The 25,452-nt window shown below is 41.9% G+C and overlaps 1 protein-coding gene across 2 annotated transcripts in view; it reads left to right on the top strand.

Annotated features, from left to right (window-relative positions):
* The first annotated feature begins 2,563 nt into the window (after positions 1 to 2,563).
* LOC139416210 (transcription factor RFX4) overlaps positions 2,564 to 25,452 on the top strand; it is a 29,708-nt gene continuing 6,819 nt past the window's right edge. Inside the window, exons 1-16 of one of the 2 annotated variants that reach the window (XM_071164613.1) lie at positions 2,564 to 2,894; positions 5,200 to 5,286; positions 5,819 to 5,879; positions 8,365 to 8,488; positions 11,259 to 11,320; positions 11,740 to 11,953; positions 14,101 to 14,178; positions 18,373 to 18,536; positions 19,137 to 19,237; positions 19,416 to 19,474; positions 19,604 to 19,748; positions 20,440 to 20,534; positions 21,163 to 21,280; positions 24,000 to 24,119; positions 24,498 to 24,659; positions 25,005 to 25,170. In XM_071164613.1, the coding sequence (XP_071020714.1) occupies positions 2,852 to 2,894; positions 5,200 to 5,286; positions 5,819 to 5,879; positions 8,365 to 8,488; positions 11,259 to 11,320; positions 11,740 to 11,953; positions 14,101 to 14,178; positions 18,373 to 18,536; positions 19,137 to 19,237; positions 19,416 to 19,474; positions 19,604 to 19,748; positions 20,440 to 20,534; positions 21,163 to 21,280; positions 24,000 to 24,119; positions 24,498 to 24,659; positions 25,005 to 25,170 (1,799 nt within the window). In that variant the 5' untranslated portion in view covers positions 2,564 to 2,851. The remainder of the gene's footprint in view (positions 2,895 to 5,199; positions 5,287 to 5,818; positions 5,880 to 8,364; positions 8,489 to 11,258; positions 11,321 to 11,739; positions 11,954 to 14,100; positions 14,179 to 18,372; positions 18,537 to 19,136; positions 19,238 to 19,415; positions 19,475 to 19,603; positions 19,749 to 20,439; positions 20,535 to 21,162; positions 21,281 to 23,999; positions 24,120 to 24,497; positions 24,660 to 25,004; positions 25,171 to 25,452) is intronic. The other variant, XM_071164620.1, reaches the window with a different exon arrangement.

Raw genomic sequence — 25,452 nt, 5'->3', positions numbered from 1 at the left:
GTACAGCACAGAGTAGCAGCAGATCATCAACCCAGTTATGAAGGGGGAATAGACCATTTATCCAGTATTGGCTGCAATATTTTGTAAAACATTGGACTTCTATTGGAGGTATTGTATCAAATCTGTTCCATATAAATGACATTCCCTAAATCCCATAACCTAATTTCAGAGCTAGTTGTGACATGAGTCTTTTGGCTAATAGAGTACAAAGAGAGACAGCTGTACTCCACTTCCTGATTATTCCCATCAAAAGTACAAAACAGAGTGATCAATTGGTCTGGGGCTATAACTTTATCAAATGCTTTAGATAAGTAATTAAAAATGAAAGCCCAGAAGGCATGTAATTTAGGACATGTCCAAAATAAGTGGTTCAAAAGTTCCCTCATCCTGCTTGTACCTCTCACACAGTGGTGAGGTGTCTGGGAATATTTTATGCAGTTTAACTTTTGAGTAATGTAACCTGTGTATCACCTTAAACTGAACAAGGTTGTGTCTGGCATTCACTGAACTGTGGTTTATATTCCTGAGAGCTTCTACCCAGTCCTCATCTAAGATTTCTGAACTAAGTTCCTGATCCCAAGCCCTTTTAATAGGGTCTGTGGATACCTCTATGTGGGCCTGTAGCACATCATACAGTCTAGGGACGGACCCTTTTGAATGGGTTTTGACAGGGATCAGGCTATCTAATGTAGGATTATTTGGCTTAATCCGATACTGTGGGATATGTGTCCTTAAGAAATTCCTGATTTTGAGGTATTTGAAAAAATGTGTTGCTGCCATGTTAAACTTACCCTGTAATTGTTGAAATGAAGCTAAATGACCATCCATGTATAAGTTACTGATTGTTGTGAGCCCCTCTCCCTCCACTGTGAAAACACCACATCATCCAATGCAGGGTGGAAAGCATGATTCAGGCAAATTGGGCTGTCAATGTAAACAGTGGGTATGTTAAGAAAATACCTCATCTGTTTCCAGATCCTAATAATGTGACAAATTACTGGGTTAGAGTCATAAGTGTCTTTCTTCGTGGGGATGTTTTTCAGTGACAGGGACTGTGAGACTAGTCAGGATTGAGAGAAAGATGAAGGGAGCAAAGTGCAGAGATCCTTGATGAAAACCTGCTCCAGACAGCTCAGGACCCCCTTCCAACAGAACAATGACCCTAAGTACAAAGCCAAGACAAACCAGGAGTGGCTTCGGGACAAGTCTCCTTGAGTGGCCCAGCCAGAGCCCGGACTTGAACCCGATTGAACATCTCTGGAGAGACCCGAAAATAGCTGTCTAACGACGCTCCCCTTCCAAACGGACAGAGCTTGAGAGGATCTACAGAGAAGAATGGGAGAAACTCCCCAAATACAGGTGTGCCAAGCTTGTAGCGTCATACCCAAGAAGACTCAAGGCTGTAATTGCTGCCAAAGGTCCTTCAACAAAGTACTGAGTAAAGGGTCTGAATACTTATGTAAATTAGATATTTCCATAATTTTGGTTGTTTGTAAATTAGCAAAACTTTCGAAAACTGTTTTTGCTTTGTCATTATGGGGTATTGTGTGCAGATTAATTGATTTTAGAATAAGGCTGTAACGTAACAAAGTGTGGAAAAAGTTGAGGGGTCTGAATACTTTCCGAATGCACTGTATAGTGTTGTGCTGCATGTCAGTCAGTGTCTCATGTATGACCTGTACTCTCATGGACACCACGTGTTCTTTCCCAACTGTCCTGGACGCATGGTAAGAGCACCAACATCGACAGTGTCCCTACGCCTGTGCACTGGCAACTCTGAAGAAGAGCAGTGTGGTGGGGAGTAATTCAGCCATAATCCCCCTTTCTCCTCACTCCCCCTCTATCCCTTCTCCTGTGGTTCTATTCATATTCTAATCACAGCTTTCCCTTCTCCAGCTCACAGGCACTCCATCAGAGCCCTCCCAACTTCCTCCCTTTGTGGCCAGTGCTCTCCTCCGAGGCACACTAAAATAAGGTTGCCTCAAGGAGAGGGGGAGATGGGGGAAATTACCCCCCCCCCCTACAAAGTTCGCACTTGTGCCATTTTAGACTAGGCAACATTGTGATTTTTTTTTTTTATAAAGGCATCATAGTAAAGAGGGTGTTTTGAAATAAGAAAGTGATTGGAATGTGTGGAAAAAAATAAAATAGTAGCACTCTCTGTAAGTAGTTTCCTAAAAACTTGCTCCAATGGTCATGTTGCAGTTCCCATGGCCAATGGAGGAAGACAGACATCAAAAAAGTTCTGAAACGGGCCAACAAGTGTTCATGGGATCTCGGACTTTAAATAAGAGGGGTGGAGAAGGCGGTGGGTTTGTGTGTGTGTGTAGGACCGGGGTGGGGGGGTATAAAAACGTATTAAATGCTATAATGGAAGACGGGGAGGCCACAGTGCTAGGATTGCATAGATCTAAGCCTCTTTTTTTCTTGGGGAGGGAGCCTTTCTTATTCAAAGCAGCCCCACAAAAGACTTCCAGTGAGCCTTGCCACATCCCCATCTGACTTGAGGCCATTCATCAGCCTTCTGAGCCTATCAATGACATGTCCCCATCAGGGCTCCTATAAAATCAGACCCTTTCCCATGAAACATCAGCAAACATTTTGACGGGTCTGGCTTTCCCCCCGCTGGATTTCTGGAGTCTCACCCCCCCCCCCCCTCCCCCACCACCACCTCCCCTCACCACCAACACCACCCCTCTCTCGGCAGAGCCCAGAGCCTCACCATCTCCTGCCACGGATAGGCAGTGGTCACGGAGACACGGAGCTAGACAAGAGGAAACCTACTGAGGAGGGGGAGACGTGCACAGAGCCATTTTCTTGGAGGAGCCAGTGTGCCGTTGATGGGAAGAGGATGCATTGTGGGCTGCTGGAGGAGCCTGATATGGATTCCACAGGTTGGTCATCCTGTCCGGCAACACTGCAGACTTGCCTTATCAGGATGCATGGGGAACCACTTTCTGTTGTGGATCACTATAGCCACTGGGCCCCTGGGAATTTGTGACTTTCTAAACAGCCAGTTTAGAGCCATGTGTTAGATTTTAGTTTCTTTAAGACGTCAACAAAAGATAAATTGTGGTTTTGTGCCATTAACTCATGACAAATATATACCAACAAAAAGCAGGTTTTAGGGGTGGTTTGATTATGGAATGACATTAGGCCATTTATTTTGTGCCTAAACGTTGATTAAGGAGCATGAATGAAATGTCAACTATTAGACTACATTCAGCAACTTACAGCAGGATTCCTAAAAGTTTTCAATTTCTTTGGGAAAAAAGTATCTTCCAAGCCTTCGAGGCGCTTGTAGCCTGCGATGCACCTGCTTCTTGTAAACAACTTCTGAAATAAGCGGGCAGTCGCCCGCAGCAGGATAAAGTCGCACGGCATGACCCGAGAAGCAGCCTAAAGTAAATTCGATGTAATATCAAAAACTAAATATTTATGGTAAACGTATTGTATCGCGAAAGTAACAGAAATAGCCTTCTTCTGAAAAGTGGGCTCTTAAAATGTTAAAATAAGGCGATTATAAGTAACAGCCATAATATGCAGATGTAGGCTATAATTAGTTAGAATGAATGTTGCGGCTTTAGCTATGCGTTTTTCTAATTGTGCTCTTAATCCAACGTCATACTTAATTTTATTCGACTCGTTTATTTACTTTACTTTATAATCGTCGGGGAGTTTTTCCCCCTGCTGTTTATGGTAATTCGCTGTCTGGTGGGGAGTTGGTTAACATGAAAGAGTGTGCCTATAAAATTATCAGAGATCCGTTTAGCCCGTTGATCGAATTTAATCCAATTATTTAGAGCTCTACTTTATCTGTGCTCATGGCAAATGATTCAATTACAACCCAAGGACCAGTGCTACAATGGAGAATTATTTTCACCTCAGTGGACTAACTTCATCAATGATTGGGGAAACATTTTAAAGTATCAGCTAGTCTAGTGCACAATACATTTAAATATGTTACACGTCAGCCTAATAATGTACTGGTATTAATTGTAATGATGTAATGTGATGTAATGATGGTGATATTATTATAAATAATTATGATGATGACAATAATGATTATTTTTGTTTATTAATTTGATAATTCCTTTAAACTTGATGGACCTGATGACAGCACGTGTTCTCGTTGTAAACAATGTCAGGCAGCCTTATCATACTGTTCTGTTCTTACAATTAAAAACGAATGCCTGGCCTAAGGCTATAGAATATGAGGGCATTGCAAAGATCAAAGATAAATTAGGCATAGCCTACACGTTTGATTTTATTCATGAGATAAACCATTCTAACTCATGTCTTAGGCTATTTATTGTAACAGCGCGTGCCACTCATCAACCAAATGTTAATTTATCCTTTTAGTTCGGAGTCTCTAACTTTTCTATTTCCCTGACCTCTTCTCCAACCCCTTCTGATGGGATGGAACAGGTTGCCTTGCCAACAGTCAAACCTGGCAACTGCTACTATGGTGATTGTTGTCATGCGGGCAACAGGATCTACAGGACTACGAGAAATATTAGAAGTGTTTCTGTCCCAAGAAAGGACACCAGTTGAGCTATTTCTAAGTAGAAATTAGAATGGGACAAAGGCCTCTGTGTCGCGAGGCTGCTCTAGCAATGAGCGCGGACTCAATTGGGCAAGTGTGCGCGCTTGTAGTCCCCTCAAGAACAATGAATGATTCCTGCAGTGTTGGTGAAAACATTTCAAATAGAAGCACAACTGCGCTAGGCCCCAACAATAGATTGTAGTCGAATTGCTCTGTCACATTAGGTTACCAAATGAGTGTGTGTAGGCAGTGATATGCAACTGGTTGTGCACTGTTTAGACGTGAGCTAGACTGAGTCTTTGGCCTTTTTTTGCATTTGGCAAAATGTGACTTAAAATTAAGGTATAAAAAGGCAGCTGCAGCTTTAAGCAAAGTCAACTTTTGATAAACAAACCTGATTGTTAGATTGTGATTTATTGAGATAACTTTTTTTGTGAACCACATTTTGAAATAGGCCCGATATTGATTAGGGACAATAGAGTAGGCTAACAAAATATTGGACAAATCTGAACACCCAATTGTTGCCACATTTTGATGGGCCATAGCGCAAATTAATAAATAATGAATCTTCACGTGGGCTACTGAAAGAAACCTACAATTGTACATTTCTGTAGGCTTTCCCCTGATCTGTGGGCCATCTTGCCTTTTTCTAGAGAGCTGGATTGAAAGATGCCTCAACGAGAACGAGAGCAAGCGGTGTTCCAGCCACACGTCCCTGGGGAATACGTCCAATGACGAAAGTAAGCAGTGACTGTATAACGCTTTAATGTTGTATTTATTACTCCAACTCATAAAGCAATGGATAAATATCTCTTCAAATAATCTATTGTCATGGAGCTTAATTAAGAATGCTATTGATTAAATTGATATTTGCTATAAAAAGGTGCGCAATAATAAGATGCCTAAAATATGGCAAAAGTCAGTGCACTTGTAGGATTGGAATTTGTTCAAATAAAGCACACAAATTTATTCACAAAACGTGTCAATAACAAATGTCCGTGATAATCCACTGATTATCATAATCATAATATTGGTGATTGTTGCAGAGTAGAATAGTTGGATAAAGAGAGAAACGATCACTTTTTTAGTTATAGTGTACTGCATCAACCTTTTGTCTGGCCTTGATCAGTTTAGATTTCATTTTAAATTTGACCATTTTCATTTACAGCAACTGGTTATTTAATAAAATGTTATATTGCGCTGGCTAGGTACTTAATTGAAGGGGTGTGATGGTTGAAAATAGTTGACACATTCCTTTTTTGTCTGTGAAAGATGAGGAGAAAGAAAACAACAGGGCATCTAAACCACATTCAACACCAGCTACCCTACAATGGTAAGTGTTCGTATATTCACCTCTTTCCTGGCCTGTTTATTTCATTATCTACTTTTTGGTGAAAGTATGGAACTTGGTCCAACAAAATCCAATCAGATTTGCATAATGTTGTTTTGTCCTAAAGCTGTAATTCTAGAGATGTAATGTTAATTCAATGTTCTCCACGCATGAACTATTCTGCACATTTATTTTGTATTATTTGATGCATTTGCAATTTAGCTTTTTGTTTGATGATCACATTAACAAGTGCATTTCTCTATTTTGTTCTTATATTGTTTGCAAAAATATGTTTGAGGATATATACAGTATACAGTCTTCTCATGTAGTGGCCTATAAAATGTAATCATGTAAAGATGAAGGACATAATTGTAACATCAAACAGCACCTTTTAAGAAGCGAACTATCAATTTATCAGCTTTGGTGAGCATTGTAAGGGTGCTTACAGTTTACATTTACAATATGACATGGATGCCGCTGTTGGGCTGGAAGGATGATTTAATTAGTATAATGGCTTTTTCACAAAAATAGAAATATTTTCATGCATTCATAGGACCTGTGTAGTTGCACCTTTTATGATCAGAAGGAAATAGTATTCATTAGACACAATTAAAACAGTAAGCTGGCTATGTCAAGACATTCTCCTTCGTTTAATTATTTGTTGTCTGTACCTGATATTTCATTCCTTCTGGTGAAAACACAATGGTGAAAACACTTGATCGGTCTGTTTGTTGGAGATGTAATTTTTTGAAGGGTGGTGAATATGTGTTTATCAGTCATTTTCATGCCACTGAAGTTGAAGCGGGTTGGTTTGTGTAGTGTTCAATCAATCAATCAATCAAATGTATTTATAAAGCCCTTTTTACATCAGCAAATGTCATAAGGTGCCATACAGAAACCCAGCCTAAAACCCCAAACAGCAAGCAATGCAGATGTAGAAGCACGGTGGCTAGGAAAAACTCCCTAGAAAGGCAGAACACTAGGAAGAAACCTAGAGAGGAACCAGGCTTTGAGAGGTGGCCAGTCCTCTTCTTGCTGTGCCAGATGGAGATTATAAGAGTACATGGCCAATAAGGCCAGATTGTTCTTCAAGATGTTCAAACGTTCATAGTGTTGTTGTCATACACATAGATTCTTATTTAGATAGATATCCCTGGTCTATGGGAATATAGAGGAGCGTTGTAAATCCCCAGGGATTACACAGCTATTCACATTTCAACAGCAGTGAGGGAATTTCCCATTTTGATCTCACTCCTGAAATGTTCCTTTTTGTTTTGGTTTATCGCTTGAGGGAGGTGTTGATGAGTCAAAATATTGAGTATTCCTGTGAAATGTTTTTATTTAACGCTGCTCTGTAATAGGACAGATAAAATAATAGTTGTTGCTTTATTTTGCACTTAAAATACAGGTGTACATAGCCTCTTGATACTTATGAGTAATAGCAAACATCACAGTTAATTTTATGTTCATGAGAAGTTCAAAATAACTTTTTTTATCATCCTGAATTGTATTACATGTATGCTACTAAGAGTGATTGATCACAGCCGATAAGTGTATTATAGCACTTTGAAGCTCTTCACGCATGTTTTAATGCTTAGTTTTGTTAAGTATTTATGCTATACAGTACAGATATTATGCTATACAGTAGAGATATTATGCTATACAGTAGAGTATGTATGCTATACAGTAGAGTATTTATGCTATACAGTAGAGATATTATGCTATACAGTAGAGATATTATGCTATACAGTAGAGTATATATGCTATACAGTAGAGTATATATGCTATACAGTAGAGATATTATGCTATACAGTGGAGATATTATGCTATACAGTAGAGATATTATGCTATACAGTGGAGATATTATGCTATACAGTAGAGATATTATGCTATACAGTGGATATATTATGTTATACAGTAGAGTATTTATGCTATACAGTAGAGATATTATGTTATACAGTAGATTATTTATGCTATACAGTAGAGTATATATGCTATACAGTAGAGATATTATGCTATACAGTGGATATATTATGTTATACAGTAGAGTATTTATGCTATACAGTAGAGTATATATGCTATACAGTAGAGATATTATGCTATCCAGTAGAGATATTATGCTATACAGTAGAGATATTATGTTATACAGTAGAGTATTTATGCTATACAGTGGATATATTATGTTATACAGTAGAGTATTTATGCTATACAGTAGAGATATTATGCTTTGAAATGATGGTTGTAGTTCCGTCTTTCCCAGATGTTAAAAAAATAAATCCACATGTAATTTCGCAAAGTAGCTCCTAATTTAGGTTAGATTATTCATCTAATATGGTCCACCTTCCCTTGACTGAAGAGTAAACTGGGTGACACTTTATTTGGATGCCGGTAAATACGGTAGATGCCAGACTAAAGATGTCTTTGAGGTCAGTAAGAAGTCCATGGTATTCGGGGGGGATTGACTGACAGGTCTGCTTTTCACCTACAGGCTGGAGGAGAACTATGAGATTGCAGAAGGGGTTTGTATCCCCCGCAGTGCTCTCTACATGCACTACCTGGACTTCTGTGAGAAGCACGACACACAGCCTGTCAACGCCGCCAGCTTTGGGAAGGTAGGACACAGCACTCTGACCCGTCACTGACCAGTTTAACAGTGAATTTAGGAGGGCCTGCTTGGTTTAGCCCAAACTAATGTTGTGAACATAATACTACACAGAAAGAGAAAGTGAAATTGCCCCATTGGTGCAGTAGGCTATACCTGCGTAGGAAGGTTACCATCTTTCAGAACTATCTTCTTCATAGACAATAGTAAAACACGAAGAGGGAAATAAATAGCATTGAATAGCATGCTTACTGATTGTGTATGTAAATCAGTCTCATGGCTTGTAACGGTATATTTGCAAAGTAATATCGACGTGTACAGTGCCTTCGGGAAGTATTCAGACCCCTTGACTTTTTCCACATTTTGTTACGTTACAGCCTTATTCTAAAATAGATTCAATAAATAAAAATCCTCAAAAATCTACACACAATATCCCATAATGACAAAACAAAAACTAGTTTTTTAGACATTGTTGCTAATTTATTAAAAACTAAAAACTAAAATACCACATTTACATACGTTTTCAGACCCTTTGCTATGAGACTGAAAATTGAGCTCAGATGCATCCTGTTTCCATTGGTCATCCTTGAGATGTTTCTACAACTTGAATGGAGTCCACCTGTGCTAAATTCAATTGATTGGACATGATTTGGAAAGGCAAACACCTGTATATATAAGGTCCCACAGTTGACAGTGCATGTCAGAGCAAAAACCAAGCCATGAGGTCAAAGGAATTGTCCGTAGAGCTCCGAGATAGGATTGTGTCGAGGCACAGATCTGGGGAAGGGTACCAAAAAATGTCTGCAGCATTGAAGGTCCCCAAAAACACAGTGGCTTCCATCATTCTTAAATGGAAGAAGTTTGGAAATACCAAGACTCTTCCTAGAGCTGGCCACCTGGCCAAACAGAGCAATCGGGGGAGAAGGGCCTTGGTCAGGGAGGTGACCAAGAACCCGATGGTCACTCTGACAGAGCTCCAGAGTTCCTCTGTGGAGATGGGAGAACATTCCAGAAGGACAGCCATCTCTGCAGCACTCCACCAATCAGGCCTTTATGGTATAGTGGCCAGATGGAAGCCACGCCTTAGTAAAAGGCACATGACAGCCCACTTGGAGTTTGCCAAAATGCAACTAAAGACTCTCAGAACATGTGAAACGAGATTATCTTGTCTGATGAAACCAAGATTGAACTCTTTGGCCTGTATGCCAAGCGTAACATCTGGAGGAAACCTTCCAACAGGACAACGACCCTAAGCACACAGCCAAGACAACGCAGGAGTGGCTTCAGGACAAGTCTCTGAGTGGCCCTGCCAGAGCCCGGACTTAAACTCGATCAAACATCTCTGGAGAGATCTGAAAATAGCTGTGCAGCAACGCTCCCCATCCACCCTGACAGAGCTTGAGAGGATCTGCAGAGAAGAATGGGAGAAACTCCCCAAATACACACACGTGTGCCAAGCTTGTAGCGTCATACCCAAGAAGACTCGAGGCTGTAATCGCTGCCAAAGGTGCTTCAACAAAGTACTGAGTAAAGGGTCGGAATAGTTAAGTAAATGTAATATTTCAGTTTTTTTAATATATATAATTTAGCAACAATTTCTTAAAACCTGTTTTTGCTTTGTTGTTATTAGGTATTGTGTGTAGATATTGAGGGGGGAAAAACAATTTAATGCATTTTATAATAACAACCTAACCTAACAAAATGTGGAAAAAGTCAAGGGGTCTGAATACTTTCCGAAAGTACTGTAGTTATTGAGAGCCAACGGAACAGCCCACTGATGGTTCCTCTGAAAACCACTGGACTGATTACACAGCTAGAGTAAACATGCTCGCCTCTGTTCCCGAAACCCAGAGACGCCCGTTTACCCACCTACTCCCAGCCACCCCGAACACCCGGACCCTGACCCCCAACCCCATCCTCATCCCACTCCCCCACCCCATCCCTCCCCAGCTCCTGTCGGAGGATATTGAAAAAGAGAAGGGGCCTGGATTAATGTGTAATTAAAGGAAATCTGGAAGGGTGAGATGTTGCGGAATGTTAGATCAGTGGCTGGAGCAGTGTGGGGTGTCCTTTAGGAAGGCTTCATTGATTTGGGACAAAAAAACGAGCAAGGGCCTGGGCTGCCTCCCTGTCTGCTCATTTATCAAGCGGGGCCTGACAGAAACTTCACAGCTTGGCCTCTTTTTTCACCCCACACAATGGAAAGCTCCACTGTTTGCTAAAGTTTCTGCACCAGGAGCTGAACCAAGGAGCCAATCTCATGGACAAAAAGAAAGAGGGGGAGGGGAGAGATTTTGTAGAGGTTTTTAATATATATAAAAAATAATACCCCTGAACATGTAAAAAAATAATATGGTTCCCAAAGCCTTTTTCTCCAATACAGACCTCCCTGTTGTTAAGGCTCTGGGAACTTCACAGCTCTTCACATCTAGAACAGACCTCATTAAACAGATACTAACCCAAAACATTTGAGATACTTTTACTTGATTCATTGATATGTTCAATATGGATTTTCCTGTCATTCTTTGAGCTGTACAAGAATATTAATAATTCTGGATGGGGTTGTTACTTCAGCCGCTAGCTGAGGAAATTGTGGACTTTTTTCTTGAGCTGTCCTTTTAGTGTATCTCTTATTTTACATCTACAGTGTGATATCCTGTCAAGAGTGATAATGCATTTTTAATAGGTGCTTTACATGGAGGATATACACATCAAAAAGCATGAAGAATCTCACAGAGGAAAAATAATTGATACACTTCAAAATTCTCTGATTCTAACAGATTATTAGACAACAGTTTCCACAACTAACCACAAGAAGACTGGGGACCAGGGGACAGTCAAAGTAAGTCAACGTTCTTGTCTACTTTTATGATCAAAATTCCTCAATGCATGAGCTGTCATGTCCTTCTTTGTGCACATTGGTTTTCGTATTTTTTTCATTAATTCAAGAGAAACACCATTGTTTTGTATGACGAAAGTTAAAAACTCAACCTTTCAATTAAAAAATACTCAGTATCAGAGAATGATAGTTGGATGGAGATAGTGAAGAGTGAGAGCCTGCTTTTAAGGATTCTTCAAGCCAGTACTCTTCACTATTTGAGGATGCAACCCCTCAAAATCCTATGATGACATGCCACACCCTCACACCCAGATTAAGGCTCTTTAGTGGAAATGTTGGTCAAATAAATCCACAGCAAGAAAAGATGACTGTGAAAACTTTATTTTCCATTTATACACATCTCTAACAACTATTCCCTAAAGGTACCACTACTATGGCATCGCTGTGAAGGAGAGTTCCCAGTACTACGATGTGATGTATTCCAAGAAGGGGGCGGCGTGGGTGAACGAGACTGGCAAGAAGGAGGTCACCAAGCAAACAGTGGCGTATTCACCACGCTCCAAACTGGGGACGCTCCTGCCAGACTTTCCAAATGTCAAAGACCTAAATCTGCCCGCCAGTCTGTCAGAAGAGAAGGTAAACAGGACTCTAAAACGTCCCACAACCCCTCCTCTTTCGTCCCTCTCGCACCCTCTGGCACTCTCCTTTTATCTGCCCCGGACCTTCACTGAGTCTGGGTTAAGAGAAGAAGGACCTTGAGGATTTATATGTTTCTGGCTTCTCACTAACTCTTAATCTTGTGGGGAGATAATAAGATCCAGTGCGGGACAAAGGACAAGCTCTAGCTGTCCTGCTTTTAAAAGAGGGGGTCATCATTTTCAATGGTTTGTGAGTTGCTGATCTCTAAAGCTGGTTTTATGTAACATAGTTTTGGCGTGGGACCTGTTGCAGGTATTTATTGCTGCTGAGGCTCTTGGAAGGGATTTATTGTCTTGTTTTTTGTATCAATCCCTTCGTGTATTATATCACTTGAAAACACTAGCTGCCGTATAAATATTGTAGTTGAATCCAGTTCCCCGATTAGAATATATCCTAACTGAAGCAGCATCCTGGTCATTCACTAAGAAAGTCACTAAGAAACAGTATGTCCCTTTGATAAGTAGAAGTGTGTTACCGACTTGGACCACGTTATTGTCATGCATTTAGAGTACATTAAGAAAGCATTCAAGCCTCTTGACTTTTTCACATTTTATTACGTTACTGACTTATTCTAAAATTGATTAAATAATTCCCCCCCCCCCCTCAATCTACACACAATACCTCATAATGACAAAGCAAAAACATTTAGACAACATTTTTAAAATAAATACCTTATTTACATAAGTATTCAGACTCTTTGCTATGTGTCTCGAAATTGAGCTCAGGTGCATCCTGAATCTATTGATCATCCTTGAGATGCTTCTACAACTTGATTGGAGTCCTCCTGTGGTAAATTCAATTGATTGGACATGATTTGGAAAGGCACACACCTGTCTGTATATGGTCCCACAGTTGACAATGCATGTCAAAGCAAAAACCAAGCCATGAGGTTCAAAGGAATTGTCCGTAGAGCTCCGACACAGATCTGGGGAAGGGTATCAAAACATTTCTGTGGCATTGAAGGTCCCCAAGAACACAGTGGTCTCCATCATTCTTAAATGGAAGAAATTTGAAACCACCAAGACTCTTCTGAGAGCTTGCCCCCCGGCCAAACTGAGCAATCGGGGGAGAAAGACCTTGGTCAGGGAGGTGACGAAGAACACGATGTTCACTCTAACAGAGCTGGGAGATGGGAGAACCTTCCAGAAAGACAACCATCTCGGCAGCACTCCACCACTCAGGCCTTTATGGTAGAGTGGCCAGATGGAAGAAGACACATGAAAGCCCGCTTAGAGTTTGCCAAAAGGCACTTAAAGCACTCTCAGACCGTGAGAAACAAAACTCTCTGGAGTGACGAAACGAAGATTGAACTCTTTGGCCTGAATGCCAAATGTTACATCTGGAGGAAACTTGGCACCATCCCTACGGTGAAGCATGGTGGTGGCAGCATCATGCTGTGGGGATGTGTTTCAGCGGCAGGGACTGGGATACTAGTCAGGATCAAGGGAAAGATGACTGGAGAAAAGTACAGAGAGATCCTTGATGAAAACCTGCTCCAGAGTGTTCAGAACCTCAGACTGAGGCGAAGGTTCACCTTCCAACAGGGCAACGACCCTAAGCACACAGCCAATACAACACAGGAGTGGCTTCAGGACAAGTCTCTGAATGTCCTTGAGTGGCCCTGCCAGAGCCCCGGACTTGAACCTGTTTGAACATCTCTGGATAAACCTGAAAATAGCTGTGCATCGATGCTCCCCATCCAACCTGATAGAGCTCGAGAGAATCTGTAGAGAAGAATGGGGGAAACTCCCCAAATACAGGTGTGCCAAGCCTGTAGCATCATACCCAAGAAGACTCAAGGCTGTAATCGCTGCCAAAAGTGCTTCAACAAAGTACTGAGTAAAGGGTCTGAATACTTATCTATATGTAATTTCAGTTAAAAAATGTTTATACATTTGCAAACATTTCTAAAAACCTGTGTTTGCTTTGTCATTATGAGGTATTGTGTGTAGATTGATGAGGGAAAAAACGATTTAATACATTTTTGAATAAGGTTGTTACGTAACAAAATGTGGAAAAAGTCAAGGGGTCTGAATACTTTCCGAATGCACTGTGTACTCAGTGCTCTCTGCATTTTCCTACAGGTGTCAACGTTCATCATGATGTACAGAACTCACTGCCAGAGGATACTGGATACAGTAATACGCGCAAACTTTGACGAGGCAAGCCACTTTTCATATCTGTCCATCTCAATATCTCTCTCATCGTCACTCAATGCATAGTTTTACCTCAACTGTATTCACATCCTAGCATACCTTTGTCTGTACATTATGCCTTGAATCTATTCTATCACGCCCAGAAACCTGCTCCTTCTACTCTCTGTTCCAAACGTACTAGACGGCCAGTTCTTATAGCCTTTAGCCATACCCTTATCCTACTCCTCCTCTGTTCCTCTGTTGCCCTAGACACCATATGTGAATTGATTGCCCCCCATCTATCTTCAGAGCTTGTGCTGTTAGGTGACCTAAACTGGGACATGCTTAACAACCCGGCCATCCTACAATCTAAGCTTGATGCTCTCAATTTCACACAAATTATCAATGAACCTACCAGGTACAAACCCAAATCTGTAAACACGGGCAACCTCATAGATATCATCCTAACCAACCTGCCCTCCAAATAAACCTCTGCTGCCTTCAATGAGAATCTCAGCGATCACTGCCTCATTGCCTGTGTCCGTAATGGGTCTGCAGTCAAACGACCACCCCTCATCACTGTCAAACGCTCCCTAAAACACTTCAGCTAGCAGGCCTTTCTAATCAACCTGGCCCGGGTATCCTGGAAGGATATTGACCTCATTCCGTCAGTAGAGGATGCCTGGTTATTCGTTAAAAGTGCCTTCCATCTTAAATAAGCACGCCCCATTCAAAAAATGTAGAACCAGGAACAGATATCAACTACTTCTCAGACAGAGTTCAGTGTGTCAAATCGGAGGGCCTGTTGTCCGGACCTCTTGCAGTCTCTATGGCGGTGCCACAGGGTTCAATCCTCGGGCAGACTCTTTTCTCTGTATACATCAATGATGTCCCTCTTGCTGCTGGTGATTCTCTGATCCACCTCTACGCAGACGACACCATTCTGTTTACTGCTGGCCATTCTCTGGACACTGTGTTAACTAACCTCCAGACGAGATTCAATGCCATACAACTCTCCTTCCTTGGCCTCCAACTGCTCTTAAATGCAAGTAAAACTAAATGCATGTTCTTCAACCGATCGCTGCCCACACCTGCCCGCCCATCCAGCATCACTACTCTGGACGGTTCTGACTTAGAATATGTGGACAACTACAAATACCTATGTGTCTGGTTAGACTGTAATCTCTCCTTCCAGACTCACATTAAACATCTCCAATCCAAAGTTAGAATCGGCTTCCTATTTCACAACAAAGCCTCCTTCACTCATGCTGCCAAACGCACCCTCGTAAAACTGACTATCCTACCGATCCTTGACTTCGGCGATGTCATTTACAAAATAGCCTCCAGCACTCTACTCAATAAATTGGATGCAGTCTATCACAGTGCCATCCGTTTTGTCACCAAAGCCCCATACTGTATACTACCTATCACTGCGATCTGTATGCTCTCGTTGGCTGGCCCTCGCTTCATATTCGGCGTCAAACCCACTGGCTCCAAGTCATCTATAAGTCTTTGCTAGGTAGGGTAGGGTAGCCTAGTGGTTAGAGCGTTGGGCTAGTAACCGGAAGGTTCCAAGTTCAAACCCCTGAGCTGACAAGGTACAAATCTGTCGTTCTGCCCTTGAACAGGCAGTTAACCCACTGTTCCTAGGCCGTCATTGAAAATAAGAATTTGTTCTTCACTGACTTGCCTAGTAAAATAAACAATAAACAATAAAAAATAAAAGGTAAAGCCCCGCCTTATCTCAGCTCACTGGTCACCATAGCAGCACCCACCCGTAGCACGCGCTCCAGCAGGTATATTTCACTGGTCACCCCCAAAGCCAATTCCTCTTTCGGCTGCCTTTCCTTCCAGTTCTCTGCAGCCAATGACTGGAACGAACTGAGGAATATAGCTCACTAGCTTTAAGCACCAGCTGTCAGAGCAGCTCAAAGATTACCAACTACGTCATCCCCATACTGTTTCTGTTATCTCTACTTGCACACTCATCTTCTGCACATCTGTCACTCCAGTGTTTAATGACTGATATTGTAATTATTTTGCCACTATGGCCTATTTATTGCCTTACCTCCCTTATCCTACCTCATTTGCACACACTGTATATAGACTTTTTCAATTGTATTATTGACTGTATGTTTGTTTACTCCATGTTTAACTCTGTGTTGTTGTTTGTGTTGCACTGCTTTGCTTTATCTTGGCCAGGTCGCAGTTGTAAATGAGAACTTGTTCTCAACTAGCCTACCTGGTTAAATAAAGGTGAAATAAATAAATAAAATAAACGATGCCCCTTTATTTACCAGTCCCATTAAATGGAACAGGCCTTTGTGGTTCTTTTTTTGTGGACTTTTTTTATTCTCTTTTTGAAATTGGTCCAAAAAAATAAAACATTATGAGCTTCCAAATTAAAACCTCCCATTTTCATGATCTAATCTCATAACCCTTGATCAAATGTTTATGCTACAAGTCTTTCACAAGAAACTGCTTCTACAGTGCCTTGCGAAAGTATTCGGCCCCCTTGAACTTTGCGACCTTTTGCCACATTTCAGGCTTCAAACATAAAGATATAAAACTGTATTTTTTTGTGAAGAATCAACAACAAGTGGGACACAATCATGAAGTGGAACAACATTTATTGGATATTTCAAACTTTTTTAACAAATCAAAAACTGAAAAATTGGGCGTGCAAAATTATTCAGCCCCCTTAAGTTAATACTTTGTAGCGCCACCTTTTGCTGCGATTACAGCTGTAAGTCGCTTGGGGTATGTCTCTATCAGTTTTGCACATCGAGAGACTGACATTTTTTCCCATTCCTCCTTGCAAAACAGCTCGAGCTCAGTGAGGTTGGATGGAGAGCATTTGTGAACAGCAGTTTTCAGTTCTTTCCACAGATTCTCGATTGGATTCAGGTCTGGACTTTGACTTGGCCATTCTAACACCTGGATATGTTTATTTTTGAACCATTCCATTGTAGATTTTGCTTTATGTTTTGGATCATTGTCTTGTTGGAAGACAAATCTCCGTCCCAGTCTCAGGTCTTTTGCAGTCTCCATCAGGTTTTCTTCCAGAATGGTCCTGTATTTGGCTCCATCCATCTTCCCATCAATTTTAACCATCAACCCTGTCCCTGCTGAAGAAAAGCAGGCCCAAACCATGATGCTGCCACCACCATGTTTGACAGTGGGGATGGTGTGTTCAGAGTGATGAGCTGTGTTGCTTTTACGCCAAACATAACATTTTGCAGTGTTGCCAAAAAGCTCAATTTTGGTTTCATCTGACCAGAGCACCTACTTCCACATGTTTGGTGTGTCTCCCAGGTGGCTTGTGGCAAACTTTAAACAACACTTTTTATGGATATCTTTAAGAAATGGCTTTCTTCTTGCCACTCTTCCATAAAGGCCAGATTTGTGCAATATACAACTGATTGTTGTCCTATGGACAGAGTCTCCCACCTCAGCTGTAGATCTCTGCAGTTCATCCAGAGTGGGCCTCTTGGCTGCATCTCTGATCAGTCTTCTCCTTGTATGAGCTGAAAGTTTAGAGGGACGGCCAGGTCTTGGTAGATTTGCAGTGGTCTGATACTCCTTCCATTTCAATATTATCGCTTGCACAGTGCTCCTTGGGATGTTTAAAGCTTGGGAAATCTTTTTGTATCCAAATCCGGCTTTAAACTTCTTCACAACAGTATCTCGGACCTGCCTGGTGTGTTCCTTGTTCTTCATGATGCTCTCTGCGCTTTTGACGGACCTCTGAGACTATCACAGTGCAGGTGCATTTATACGGAGACTTGATTACACACAGGTGGATTGTATTTATCATCATTAGTCATTTAGGTCAACATTGGATCATTCAGAGATCCTCACTGAACTTCTGGAGAGAGTTTGCTGCACTGAAAGTAAAGGGGCTGAATAATTTTGCACACCCAATTTTTCAGTTTTTGAGTTGTTAAAAAAGTTAGAAATATCCAATAAATGTCGTTCCACTTCATGATTGTGTCCCACTTGTTGTTGATTCTTCACAAAAAATACAGTTTTATATATTTATGTTTGAAGCCTGAAATGTGGCAAAAGGTCGCAAAGTTCAAGGGGGCCGAATACTTTCGCAAGGCACTGTAACTTGAATTCACAATATTGTTCATCAATATTGTTTAAGTCTCTCTAGTCTCTTTAGTTGTATTGTATGTGATGTTAAGACAATAACCCTCCTCTCTTGGGTGTCTCCAGGTCCAGAGCTTCCTGCTGCACTTTTGGCAGGGCATGCCCCCGCACATGCTCCCTGTCCTGGGCTCCTCCACTGTGGTCAACATTGTGGGCGTCTGTGACTCCATCCTCTATAAGGCAATCTCTGGGGTTCTCATGCCCACAGTCCTTCAAGCACTGCCTGATAGGTGAATGAGTGTGCACTGTCGCTCCTATCCACTCCCCAGGGATGAGTAATACTACAATCCTGTGTTTCAGCCCAACATTTCAAATTCATAGACCGATCTATGAATGCAAAGACTGACAGTCCATGAGATCCACACAGTTTTAAACATACTTTGACCTGTATATTGTTTGTTTAAAAGACTGGCTTGGCAAACTTGCCATTTTGAGAGCTTCCCACTGGGCACACACTGGTTGAATCAATGTTGTTTCCACGTTATACAATTACGTTGACCCAATGTGGAATAGATGTTGAAATGACATCTGTGCCCAGTGGGTTGGGACTATAAGGTTCTATCTGCCTAAATGTGATTCTGAGACAATTGGCTTTAAAGTTCTGAACCCTCATTGGTTTGAATGGTGTCAGCAATTTTGATATTATTTTTAACTTAACAACATGAATTGGGGTATTTAGAGTATATGGGTAAAGAACATTGAACAGAACAAGGCTATGTCAATGACAATTTTTTTGGCAAAACTGCAGATAGAGCCTTATAGTCCCAAGCTCTCGTTTTGCCTCGTTATTTGTGATGTAATTTAGATGTACTCTATGTGTGTTGATCCAGTTTGACCCAGGTTATCCGGAAGTTTGCCAAACAGCTGGATGAGTGGCTTAAAGTAGCACTTCACGACCTGCCTGAAAACCTGAGGAATATCAAGTTCGAATGTAGGTGTCTGCATTGAAAAATAACATTGTTACTCTTACTCCTATTATGACAACAATGATGATATACTGAGTCTTAGAATAAGAAGAAAGCGCCGATTTTAGAATACTGGTTCCGATAGCTAAATGGTATTCTGTATAAAGCACAACAGTTCATATTTCCTCTCCATTTCATCCACAGTATCTAGAAGATTTTCTCAGGTTCTCAAGCGGCAGACATCTTTGAACCATCTATGTCAGGTAGCTATATCCCTGTATCAATGTAATGAAATCCACATGATGATATGACTGATAAAGATATATGCAGTGTGTATCACTATCTAATAATGCACTATCTAATAATGTGTGTTTTGATGCGTCTCTGGGAAGGCGTCGCGGACGGTGATCCACAGTGCAGACATCACCTTTCAGATGATGGAGGACTGGAGGAACGTGGACCTGAACAGCATCACCAAGCAGACACTTTACACCATGGAGGACACACGGGAGGAGCAACGGCGGCTCATCATCCACTGTAAGGGCAAGACAAGCACACACGTAGGGACGCAGACACAGACTTATGTGCACCAACACACACACACACACATACACACAATCCCAGTAACAGCATTCACATTAAGTTACGTTTAGTCCCAAAGTCTAGAAGCCACATTCTAAACAACCCTCTTGAGCTCCAATACACTTTACTTAAATAGCTTGCTCTCCTTCATGCATTGTAGGAGAGAAATGCACTTCATTCCCACACACCCACAACTGCCAATAACACACAGTAGATGTCACCCATTGGACAATCATTCCCACGGCCAGGAAAGTCAAGCCGTAATGATGGAGGCTGAAAGGTTAAGCAAGTTGACTCTGCTCTGAAACACCCCGTGGAGCAACTCAAATTCATTTCAGCAGTATCCCTCTGAAATGGCCGTGATAGGGTCACAGGTCACAGATTGGCTGGTGTTGCATAAAAAACTCTCATTCTGTTCTATTAGACAGAGAGAAATTATGCACAATAGCAACAAATAAGATACATAGCCACATACAAGACATACTGTATATGCTGCTGGTTTTGGTAGTTTGATTGATTTAAGTAATGGTTATTTAGGTCCACACACTACAATTTTTCCACTTCTTCATTTGATCCAAATTGCTATCTGTTGCTATGTGTTGACAAACTGTGGCTAGATGCAGCTCTCGTCTCCTTCCTCTCTCAGTGTACCAGGAGTTTGACCGTCTTTTGGAGGAGCAGTCTCCTATAGAGGGCTACATAGAGTGGCTGGACTCCATGGTGGACCGCTGTGTTGTCAAGGTCAGTTAAAGAACTCATGACTTCATATTTCCACAAAAACATATTTTTTTATGCCCTGTTAAGATCTAGGATATATCATCAGAAAACATCCAGACATCCTCTTGAGGCATGTGCTTTCTACTATTGCTACAGCATGGCGTATGCTGTTTGTAAGTGGAAAGTATAGAAATAACCTCTTCAATTGTCCCCCTAAAAATTTCCACAGTGACGTATGTGTTACATTTACCAAGGCCATTCTGGACGACGATGTGTTATTTTATTGTTGAAGTATATTTATACAGCAAATCAGTAAGGATTATGACCCTTTAAAAAGAAACTATGCATTTGAATGACATCCGTTTCTCCATGCTGATGCAGAGCCACTCTCCTAGTTAATGATGTCTTCATGGCTCCCATTTGCGGCCATTATGCTCCAGATATGGGCTTGTAAAATGTTGTTGCCATGGCAACGTCCTGGACTCCCCAGACAATGGTTCAATGGGAAGGTCTGTCCCCAGGGGCAAATTAAATAGTTAACTTGTTGACATGTTTTTCGTTCCTGAGGGTTAAGCCCCAATACGATCCCAGGGGTTAATTCTCTCCCTCCCCAACCCTTCCCCTTCTTTTCTCATGGAAATGTCCCCTTTAGGTGGCAGGGAAGAGGCCTGGGTGCCTGAAGAAGGTGGCCCAGCAGTTCCTGCTTATGTGGTCGTGCTTCGGGACACGAGTCATCCGGGATATGACCCTCCACAGTGCGCCTAGCTTTGGTGAGTGGTTGGATCTAGCATTGGGCTGGGGCATGTATTAGCCGACACAGGAAAACAAGTTTGTTATAGGGGGGTTATGTAATGTTAATGGAGCATGTTGCTGGTGTCACTAGTGTCAGACAGTAGTTGTCTAGAAAAGACTTTGAAGAACGCAAACAGATTACCCAGGGCATTGTCCCAAAACGTGCTGAACTGAGATATGAATATGCTAGTATGCACATAGGTCCAAAAGTAGTTTAAGCCCCTCACCCCATTTTTGGGAAATGATAATAAGAAAAGTTGTGCCCAGACTCAGCAGAGAATCCCCTTCGATTGTTTTCCCAATCCAAAACAGGGGGAAAGCGTGGTCGTAAGATGGCAGCCTTGTTGGCATGGCACCCCTAGCCTTTACTTTACTAGCTAGCGGTGCATGACCAAGGCACTGAAATATATAGGGGCTGTAAAATGTTTAAAAAATGACTCCCCTTCCCTCTCCTCTCCCCTTCAGGCCTGTCTGTAAATATCAAAGCCACAGCTGGTTGCAGTGTTTTGATAAAACAGCTCTCTGTGCAAAAACAGTTAATTAACAATGGCTACCCCCCCCCCCCAAATGTGTTTGCCTATCTTTTCAATTTTATGACCAAGCAGTATTGCATTACTCCATTCCGCGAATAGCTGCTGGTGTTTATTATGCGCACGATGGCTGGAGTCACCAGCACAATGTCACAATTGTGTCACGCTCCTTTCCTTCCCCAGCGACAGTCTCAGTCATCTCCCATACCAGACCCAGGGGTCAGCTGTCATATTTGGGGCAGTGACTTTGTACCAGGAAACAAGAAACAGCCCCCCGTCTCTTTTGATAACAATGACTGCCCAGTTGTTCTACTCCCTCACATGCTATAATAATCAATGGTGTACCGCAGATTTGCGAAGCCTGCCCGAAAGGTCAGAGCAAAGGTGTGTTCAGCAGTAGTTATATAGGATGAACCATGACTAGAATACAGTATATACATATAAAGTGGGTAAAACAGTATTCAAGTGACCAGTGTTCAATGACTCTATATACAGTTGAAGTCGGAAGTTTACATACACTTAGCTTGGAGTCATTAACACTCGTTTTTCAACCACTCCACATATTTCTTGTTAACAAACTATAGTTTTGGCAAGTCGGTTAGGACATCTACTTTGTGCATGACACAAGTCATTTTTTCCAACAATTGTTTACAGACAGATTATTTCACTTATAATCCTCTGTATCACAATTCCAGTGGGTCAGAAGTTCACATACGCTAAGTTGACTGTACCTTTAAACAGCTTGGAAAATTCCAGGAAAATTAAGCAGCCGTCATACCGCTCAGGAAGGAAATGAGTTCTGTCTCCTAGAGATGAACGTACTTTGGTGCAAAAAGTGCAAATCAATCCCAGAACAACAGCAAAGGACCTTGTGAAGATGCTGGAGGAAACCGGTACAAAAGTATCTATATCCACAGTAAAATGAGTCCTATATCAACATAACCTGAAAGGCCAATCAGCAAGGAAGAAGCCACTGCTCCAAAACCGCCATAAAAAAAGCCAGACTATGGTTTGCAACTGCACATAAGGGACAAAGATCGTACTTTCTGGAGAAATATCCTCTGGTCTGATGAAACAAAAATATAACTGTTTGGCCATAATGATCATCGTTATGTTTGGAGGAAAAAGGGGGAGGCTTGCAAGCCAAAGAATACCATCCCAACCACGGGGGTGAAGCACGGGGGTGGCAGCATCATATTGTGGGGGTGGTTTGTTGCAGAAGGGACTGGTGCACTTCACAAAATAGATGGCATTATGAGGATGGAAAATGATGTGGGTATATTGAAGCAACATCTCAAGACATCAGTCAGGAATTGGAAGCTTGGTCACAAATGGGTCTTCCAAATGGACAATGACCACAAGCATACTTCCAAAGTTGTGGCAAAATGGATTAAGGACAACAAAGTCAAAGCCCTGATCTCAATCCCATAGAGAATTTGTGGGCAGAACCGAAAACGTGTGTGTAAGCTAGGAGGCCTACAAACCTGACTCAGTTACACCAGCTCTGTCCGGAGGAATGGGCCAAAATTCACCCAACTTATTGTGGGAAGCTTGTGGAAGGCAACCCGAAACGTTTGACCCAAGTTAAACAATTTAAAGGCAATGCTACCAAATACTAATTGAGTGTATGTAAACTTCTGACCCACTGGGAATGTAATGAAAGAAATAAAAGCTGAAATAAATCATTATCTCTACTATTATTCAGACATTTCACATTCTTAAAATAAAGTGGTGATCCTAACTGACCTAAAACGGAATTTTTACTAGGATTAAATATCAGGAATTGTGAAAAAGTTTAAATTATTAAAAAGTTTAAATTATTTGGCTCAGGTGTATGTAAACCTCCGTACTGTACATAGGGCAAAGCAGTCTCTAAGGTACAGGGTAGAGTACCAGGTGGTAGCTGGCTAGTAACAGTAACAAAAGTTCACGGTAGTGTACTTGTCAGAGGCCGGCCAGTGGCGACTGTTTAACAGCCTGATGGCCTGGAGATAGAAGCTGTTAATCAGTCTCTCGGTCCAAGCTTTGATGCATCTGTACTGTCTCCGCCTTCTAGATGATAAAAGCGAATAAGTTAAATGTGCCCTTGAAACTAGCTTTGTTAAGGTGCGTATGTCAATATAAAGAAACTTTAATCTCACCTCTCTCTCTGTCTGCCTGTGTGTAGGCTCGTTCCACCTGATCCACCTGATGTTTGATGACTATGTGCTGTACCTACTGGAGTCCCTGCACTGCCAGGAGAGGGCTAATGAGCTCATGAGGTCCATGAAGGCAGAGGGCAACACAGGTCAGACCCCCACTCTGTCAATAACTACTAACTGCTTCCAATACTACTACTACTACTACAGCACTGCATTGCCACTGCAACTATTAGTATTACTACAATCACAATTACTAGTACTACAATTTCTACTACTTTTACCTTTTACTCCTACTATTACTACTAATAATAATATTACTAATACTTCTGTATAGGACTTTGGGAATGACCAGTATTGCTGCTGCTACAAAAACAACGAGAAATGCATTTTAACAACAACAACAAAAAACGACATGTATTTTGACAGTACTGATATTGAATGCTGTATGAAGTACACTGACTCTTGAGGACATAAGAACCTGCTGTCTCTCGAATAGTTTATTGACCTCTGACCCCTTCTTATAGCTGAGCAAGAGGAAGAGATGATGCTGACGGAGACCACGCCCACATCCACGTCCCCAGGGCCTTTCTCCCCGGCCAAGTCTGTCACCTCAGTGGGGGTCCCAGCCGCCAGCTCCCCCGCTGCTGCCCAGTCCCCAGAGTACACAGGGGCCACAGCCACCACAGGTGAGAGAGACAGACAGCAACACTGGGGTACTGGGGAGGGAATCTGTTAGTGAGGAGTGTTGCTTGGATATTGAGCTAATACTAGACTGGAGCTACAATACCATAGAAGCAATCCCACATGTCTGTGGTCATGTTCTGTAGGTAATGTTACGATTATGTCCAACAAAGTACATAATGTCAGATTAATTCATTAATACATAGCAGTTGAATTAAATTATTTATTAGAATGGGCATATTCTGCCTGTGCTCATGCATTGGGTTGGTTTCTAAGGGTCACGGCAAGGTAGATTCCTCTGTGCCAATCCCTTTGTTTCTGTGTGTGTATGTGTTACGTGTGTGTGCCAGGAGCTGTTCAGTCATATACCTGGTCCCTTACGTACACAGTGACAACGTCAAGCGGCACCCCTTCTGAGGGCGGACAGCAGCAGCCTTGCATGCGCAGTGGTGCCCCAGTGCCCCCTCCCTCCTCCGCCCATCGACTGCCAGTCTACGCACACCGGGATGAGCACGGGTGAGCTGTCATAGAGGGATTATGAGTTGTCATAGAGGGGTAGTGAGCTCTCATAGGGTGGTTATGAGCTGCCATAGAGGGGTTATGAGTTGTCATAGAGGGGTTATGAGCTCTCATAGGGTGGTTATGAGCTGCCATAGAGGGGTTATGAGTTGTCATAGAGGGGTAGTGAGCTCTCATAGGGGGGTTATGAGCTGCCATAGAGGGGTTATGAGCTCTCATAGGGTGGTTATGAGCTCTCATAGGGTGGTTATGAGCTCTCATAGGGTGGTTATGAGCTCT

The sequence above is a fragment of the Oncorhynchus clarkii genome, chromosome 1 (assembly GCF_045791955.1).
Source record: "Oncorhynchus clarkii lewisi isolate Uvic-CL-2024 chromosome 1, UVic_Ocla_1.0, whole genome shotgun sequence".
NCBI classification, from domain to species: domain Eukaryota; kingdom Metazoa; phylum Chordata; class Actinopteri; order Salmoniformes; family Salmonidae; genus Oncorhynchus; species Oncorhynchus clarkii.
This window is presented reverse-complemented; position numbering and strand designations above follow the sequence as displayed.